This window comes from Brachyistius frenatus, unplaced genomic scaffold, assembly GCF_029030835.1.
Source record: "Brachyistius frenatus isolate BFR_SWC_R1_liver_20210118 unplaced genomic scaffold, ASM2903083v1 Contig_373, whole genome shotgun sequence".
NCBI lineage: Eukaryota > Metazoa > Chordata > Actinopteri > Embiotocidae > Brachyistius > Brachyistius frenatus.
This window is the reverse complement of record NW_027210972.1, coordinates 157,501-165,513: the sequence shown is the minus strand read 5'-3', so window position 1 is coordinate 165,513 and position 8,013 is coordinate 157,501. Positions and strand designations below refer to the sequence as shown.

Sequence of the window (8,013 nt, the reverse complement as noted above, 5' to 3'; positions counted from 1 at the left end):
GGGGCGTGTCTGTTTGATTGACAGGCCTGGGGTGCAGTCAGGTTACAGCTATCGGTGGGCGGGACGTCAGGTTTCCGATCAGATCGGTCAGATCCACCGCTGGCTCCTCCCCCAGCTCGTCCAAATATGGTCACTTCCTGCTCCAAACCGCTCCGAACTAGTAAAGATGGTGACGGACAACATAAGAACTCGTAGCCAGGAATCTTAAATCGGGACATTTTGTCATTGATAGAAATAAAGACATAATTTGCTAATCTTGACCACGTAGTTTTTCCACGCTTCTGTCTGGAAAAACTGTCTCATGGACACGCTGCCCCCTAGTGGACTAGTGGGTGCATTACACACTTTGCTGTGATACCAGGTTGAAACTCTTTTCTCTGTCACCATGAAACCTTTTGATTTACTTCTGAGGTTAAAATTCGATACCACTGATCATTCAGCAACAACATCCAACATATAAACAACATTTAAACATATTAACAATGTATACAAACATATAAACAACATTTAAACATATTAGCAATGTATACAAACATATAAACAACATTTAAACATATTAACAATGTATACAAACATATAAACAACATTTAAACATATTAACAATGTATACAAACATATAAACAACATTTAAACATATTAACAATGTATACAAACATATAAACAAGAGTAAGAACTAGCTGCATCAGACAGTCGTCATCCTGCTGCCACCGTTTTTAGATTTTATGCTGGTAAAGCAGTCATGGGGTGTTCAGGGACAGTGTGAGTTCTGAACTTTGACTCATTTTACACTCGTTCAACACGAGACGTTCAGATGATCGTTGTGATCAAAGGTGACCCGAACAAAGACGACTTTAAGTCTCTCGATTTAAGCTGAAAGGTCGGCGACCTGTTGGCCGACTGAACATCAGCCGACTGCTGACATCAGCACACGATGATGATGATGATGATGATGATGATGATGACGGTCAGCGGTGGAAGAAATATTCAAATACCACATTAAAAATATTCCTATAAAAAGTACATATTAAAAGTGCTGCATGAAAATGTTTCCTGTTTTATTTTATAATATTGATTGTTATCTCATACAATTGATTGAAAATAAAAAAAGATATTGATGAACAATGTCACAGTTCCACAGAATCCAACCAAACCTTAAAACTATTAAAAATAAACTAAAAATATTAAAATAATTAAGAATAAAAGCAGCAAATTGTCCCGTTTGAGAAGCTGCATTTTGTAAAATGTAAAAAAAATTAAAAAAAATAAAATACCTGCAGCTCTCAGATGAACGTAGAACAGCTGAAATATAAAATGAAATAAACTACAAGTATTTTACTCAATTTACTAATTTAAATAAATCTACTTTAGTTACTTTCCAACATGATGAAGAATTTTTCTGTTCAGCTTTTAGACCTGAACTCGGTTTGTTTTTATTGTTTTCTCTTTATTTGAGTTATTTTGAGGTTTCAATGTCCTTTTAATGGGTTTATTGTGATAAAATCCTCCAAACAAACTATTCAGTTCAACTCACATGAAGGTCTGAAAATCTTTCATTATTTTATCAGATTTTTTTAGAGTATAAACTTTATTAAACTTTGTTTATTTAGCTTCATCTATTTTAATTTAATATAATTTAATGTAATAGTTGTATAATTCCCTGTTTCTCTTCATGGAATAAAGACGTTTGTGTTTGAAGCTGCAGACAAACAGAATAAAACCTCCTTCAGCTGCTGCACAGCTTCATGCAGAGACTATCTGAGGGTTGTTGCGCGCGTGCACACGCACTCGTGCACGTGTGTGTGTGTGTGTGTGTGTGTGTGTGTGTGTGTGTGTGTGTGTGTGTGTGTGTGTGTGTGTGTGTGTCCCCGGTATAAAAGGTGTCCCGGAGGCCGTGGAGCCTCAGAGAAGGTGAAGCCGTCCCACCATGATGTTCCCCTGCAGCGCGCTGCCGCCTCCTCTCTACCCGGGCTTCCTGCGTCCCCCCGCGGCTCTCTCCTCGCCCCTCACCCGCTCGCTACCCTCCGGCTTCCTGGTGGAGGACCTGCTCCGGTTGAGCCAGCCTATGGGCTACATCCATCGGACTCTGTCCTCCAGGAGCCCCGGGGAGGTTCACCCGCTCAGCCCGGGGCCGGGCTCCTCTCCCGTGGCGGCGGGACCCGGTACCGGGCGGTCGCTGCTGCAGAGCTCCGGGCAGCCGAGCCCCGGCTCTCCCCACAGGGTCTGCCCAGACACCGGCTTCCTCAAGTTCGGCGTCAGTGCGATCCTGGCCCCGTCCACCCGCTCCGGTGAGTCGGCTGATCGATCACAGAGTCGATTAATTTAATCATTAACTTCACAGCTGTTATATAATTTTGTTTTTCATATTGATTTTTTATATTTTTATTTAACTTTTACTATTATCATGATTATTATTAATATATATTTGACGAAATTTGATTGAATTAAGTTGGATTAGAAGAAAAGATGTAACTTTGAAATGTAATTTTTTGAAGCTAAGGACAGTTATTATAATATTTAATTTAATTAAAAGTCTGATAATGTAATATAAAATAAATAAATGTTAATAAAATGAAATAATCTGCAACAAGAATTCAGCAAGTAAAACTACAACAATGTGAAAATACATTAAAACTTCTGCTTTAAGTACAAATATTTTTGGATTATTAAAATCTATATAATATAAATATGAAGCAACACGGTGCATTTTGTCGCTTCTCCTTTGGACTGATTTTTTTTGCAGTTATATTAAAATAGATTTGAGGATTTATTGCACTTTTCTCTTTAATTTTGTTGTGAATTTCTTTTTTATTTGAAAGTTTCCATCTTCTGTAAATTGTATTTGATTAGTTTGTGTTTTTATGTTAAAATCTTCATCTGAAAGAAACTCGTATTAAAACTGTCACATGAACGTATGAAGTAATAAATAAATACATTGACAGAAGTTATAATTGGTCCTGATTCTGATGTTTGTTGTGTTTTCTGCTTCAGTCCAGAGTTTTCAGACGAAGTCCTTCCCGCTGCCGTTCTTCGATGGTCTTCATCCGTTCATCAGAGCTTCGTACTTCACCGGTAGGAGACACTGCTTATTCACCAACATTTACTTTATTCTGAAATTAAATCTAAACATCTGACTCTGATACACACGAACACACAGAATCAGTATTTTCTCGACACGAGGCTCCGGAGCGTCTTCATGAAGCGACCTTTAATGTTTCATGTCGGACAGTCAAAAGATACTAAAACAGCCGTTTAGTCGTATCTGAGGGCCTCGAGAGGAAACGTGGGGCCCCTTCACTTCGCTTTGTCTCATTATCTGTCGCTCATCAACAGAAAATAAAATAAAAAAATCATCAACAATTGTTTAAATATTTATAAAACAAAATATCAAAAGATATTTTCAGCTTTTTGACATTCTGATTCGATGTTTGATTTAACTGATTAATTAAAAAAAATGATCTGCAGATTAATTATTAATGAAAAGAATTAGGATGTAAACATGAAGCCTTCGTGGATAAACAAACCAAAAATAAAACAATTTGAGACCAAAAAACACCAAAAATAGACCGATAGAATATGAATCATCTAATTAATGATATATCTGGATGACTACTGGAACATTATTTGTTTGTTACTGAGAAGCTGTTTGATCAGGTTCGAATCACTTTTCTTTAAAAGAAAATAAAACAGAAAATATTTACCATTTAAGAATCAAAAAAACTTTTTATTTAACTTATTTATTTATTTCTAAGGAGTAATTAAAATGTTTTCTCAGACAAACACCTGAAACATTTCATTCAATTTCATCTCATCTCAGCGATGAGTTTCATATATTATTTAGATTTCCACTAAATATTTTTTAGCTTTACATAGAATAAATATTTTAATTAAAGCTTCTAAATTCTGATAAATAATTACTAGTAAATCCTGTGATTAAAGGAAAATTTCTAAAAAATTAAAAAGTTCCTTAAAACTCTGATTTGTTAACGTCATCCCACCTGTCGGCCCCGGAGTACCCTCAGGTCAAAGGTCAAAGGTCATTTAGGCCTTTAACTCCTTTAAATCCAGAATCAAACCCAGTTTAAAGTTTCATTTTCTGTGTGACTCTGTAGGATCCGTTGATTTCTGATATTCACGTTAAAGTCTGAGATTCTGTCAGATACGTGGTCGTCCCCCCGGCCGATGTGGCGTCCCCCCGGCCGATGTGGCGGCGCTCTGACTGCTGACATGAGCACCAGTCGTCCTGATCTACAAATTAGTTCGCTTCGTTCCGCTCTCAGTGTCTTCGTGCCGTTTGTCATGCTCTAAACGAGAGGCGGCTTTTTCTCCTTCCAGCACCTCGTTTTCCCACCGAGCCACAAAGCAGCCGGCACCATGACCAATGAGAGGCAGCGCACGCACGCGCACACACACACACACACACACACACACACACACACACACACACACACACACACACACACACACACACACACACACACACACACACACACACACACACACACACACACACACACACACACACACACACACACACACACACACACACACACACACACACACACTCACACACACACACACACTCACACACACACACACACACACACACACACACACACACACACACACACACACACACACACACACACACACACACACACACACACACACACACACACACACACACACACACACACACACACACACACACACACACACACACACACACACACACACACACACACACACACACACACACACACACACACACACACACACACACACACACACACACACACACACACACACACACACACACACACTCACACACATACACACACACACACACACACACACACACACACACACACACACACACACACACACACACACACACACACACACACACACACACACACACACACACACACACACACACACACACACACACACACACACACACACACACACACACACACACACACACACACACACACACACACACACACACACACACACACACACTCCTCCAGGATCTCAGTCTGCAAAGATCTTTGTTAACTCCAATGTTTCTGCGTCCGTTTATTTTATTCCAGCTTCAATCTGACTTTTTCATTTTTGATCAGTTTAATAATAAAATATTTTAAATATGTACAACGACACTTTATCTTCATTTGGAACTTTCTTTGTACTTTCCGAAAAAAAATCAGCTTCTGTTTTTCTGTAAATTTCAGAATATTTCCACTAAAATCTTTCAGCTGATCATCAGAGAAATAAATGAAGTGTTTGTTGCACTGAAAGTAAAAATTAAAAAAAAAAAAATGATTCAACAGGTTAATAAAAACATTTCAACAGAGATTCCTAGAAAGACCGACAAGTTCTTTATTTATTGATCCGTTTCAGTCGTCAAACTGATGATCAATAAATCAAACTTCAGTCAGCTGACAAACAGATTCGAGCTCATTTCCACTGATGGAAAATAAAGAGACTCGTTTTCTATCGGATCTTTGAGAGGTTTTGTTTCCAGGAACCAGGAACCAGGAACCAGAAATCATTTCCACCAGCATCAAACTTTATTTAATTATTTTGTTTCTACAAAAATCAAATCAAACAAGCAGAAAGTGAATTAGTGAAACTCTTTCTACATTTCCCTCAGAATTAGTTTGTGAAATATCCTAAAAATTTCCAGATAAATATTGTAAAAAAAGAAAGAAAAAAAAGATGTTTTTTTTGGAAATTAGATAAATAAAATAAATAAATAAAACTACAGCGCCACAAAATGAACAGGGAAAGCTTGTAAAAAAATTAAATAAAACAAAATCGAACCATAAATCAGTTTATTATGTGATTATATTTTCTGCCTTTTTCTTTAAAACTGTTTGTTTGCAGCTGTAAATAAATAAACATGAAGTTATTTTAAATGGCCGACATATAAATGAGATATCCTAACCCTTTAATAAAACCTATTATCGGTATATTTAATAGGAATAATAATAGTCGTGCAGAGGCCTAAACTCTAATGAGTCTTTAATATGGCGGCCTGTCATTCATCACAACAATCCGTCCTCGCTGCTGGCTCCGCCTCCTTCACGCCTCGTTAGCGGCGCTGTGAGAGAGACGGGTCATTAAGCATCGCTCTGTTTCCAGAGACCGACAAATTGGGTTCTTCAGCTGCAGATTTGAGGCAGAACGGGAGACATGATGGGGAGAGTCAGGGAGACGAGAGGGGACGGAGACAAGGGTGACGGACGGAGACGAGGGAGGGGAGATGGAAAAGAGGGGGACGGATGGAGACGAGAGTCCGATGCACAAGTGCCTTAAGCTGCAATACCAGCGAGTGCCACTAGAGGTCGGCTCCAAAAAGCCTCCGGCTCCATAGACTCCCATTCAACTTCTCTCATCAAATCCAAAGTGAATAAAATGTGTCCATCAGTTCTCTCGGTGTTGTTAGCTAAAGTCACTCCTTCTTCTTAGTTTTCTGGAGGTCCATCTGAAAATAATCCCTCATTCATTAGAAAAGAAGATTCAAGAAGACCATTTGTTCACATAGCTGAGCTCCACTCAAACCAGCTGAATCAGCGTCATTTATGTGAACAATAACAAACTGATACTAACACTTAAATTTATTTAAACCGACGTGAGGACAAACCAGATCAAAGTCTCCCGTCTCGTCCCTCCAGCCTCGTCCTCCGTGGTTCCCGTCCCGGGGACCTTCTCGTGGCCCCCGGCCCCCAGAGGGAAGCCCAGGAGGGGCATGCTGCGGCGGGCCGTGTTCTCCGACCTCCAGAGGAAGGCGCTGGAGAGAACCTTCCAGAAGCAGAAGTACATCAGCAAACCGGACAGGAAGAAGCTCGCCGGAAAACTGGGCCTCAAAGACTCGCAGGTACGAAACCCGATAGTTCAGAGCCGACTTCCAAGAGTCGGGTTTTTTAATCGATATATAGTTTGTGTATTGAGTGTTTGTAATTTAACGATATAAATATTCACGTGTGAAGGTGAAGATCTGGTTCCAGAACCGGCGGATGAAGTGGAGGAACTCCAAAGAGCGCGAGCTGCTGTCGACGGGCGGCTGCCGCCAGCAGACGCTGCCCACCAAGACCAACCCCCACCCGGACCTCACCGACGTGGGCACCGCCTGCCGGCGCCGGCCAGGCAGGACGGACGAGTCCTCCCTCCGCCCCCACCTCCACCACCACCATCATCATCATCACCTTCATCATCACAACTCTTCGTCTCCCTCAGAGTCCAGCAAACAGTCGGAGGTGTCGGAGTCGGACGGCGAAGAGATCACAGTTTCATGAAGTGCCTGAATGTTCCGTGTCATACGTGTAACATGTCAACTGTGTTAACATGTCAACACGGTTGACATGTCAACGTGTAACATGTCAACCTTGTAACATGTCAACCATGTTAACATGTCAACGTGTAACATGTCAACTGTGTTAACATGTCAACACGGTTGACATGTCAACGTGTAACATGTTAACTGTGTAACATGTCAACCATGTTAACATGTCAACGTGTAACATGTCAACCTTGTAACATGTCAACCGTGTAACATGTCAACCTTGTAACATGTCAACCATGTTAACATGTCAACGTGTAACATGTCAACCTTGTAACATGTCAACCGTGTAACATGTCAACCTTGTAACATGTCAACCATGTTAACATGTCAACGTGTAACATGTCAACCTTGTAACATGTCAACCTTGTAACATGTCAACCGTGTTAACATGTCAACATGTCAACCGTGTAACATGTCAACCTTGTAACATGTCAACCATGTTAACATGTCAACGTGTAACATGTCAACCTTGTAACATGTCAACCTTGTAACATGTCAACCGTGTTAACATGTCAACCGTGTAACATGTCAACCTTGTAACATGTCAACCGTGTTAACTTGTCCCCGTGTCCCTGTACAGTGTGTTTATATGGAGCTCAGTGTGTCCTCAGCTCGTCTAGAATAAATATTTGTAGATTCAAATGTTTAAATATAAAAAAATGTTTTCT

General features: G+C 40.2%; 1 protein-coding gene across 1 annotated transcript; it reads left to right on the top strand.

Annotated features, from left to right (window-relative positions):
- Positions 1-1,924: 1,924 nt before the first annotated feature.
- On the top strand, positions 1,925-7,332 carry LOC138636372 (homeobox protein DBX1-B-like). The gene is made up of 4 exons (XM_069724354.1): positions 1,925-2,285; positions 2,989-3,069; positions 6,678-6,880; positions 6,993-7,332. Exons 1-4 carry the CDS (start codon positions 1,925-1,927, stop codon positions 7,296-7,298), a joined length of 951 nt encoding a protein of 316 aa, XP_069580455.1. The 3' UTR covers positions 7,299-7,332.
- Positions 7,333-8,013: the final 681 nt, after the last annotated feature.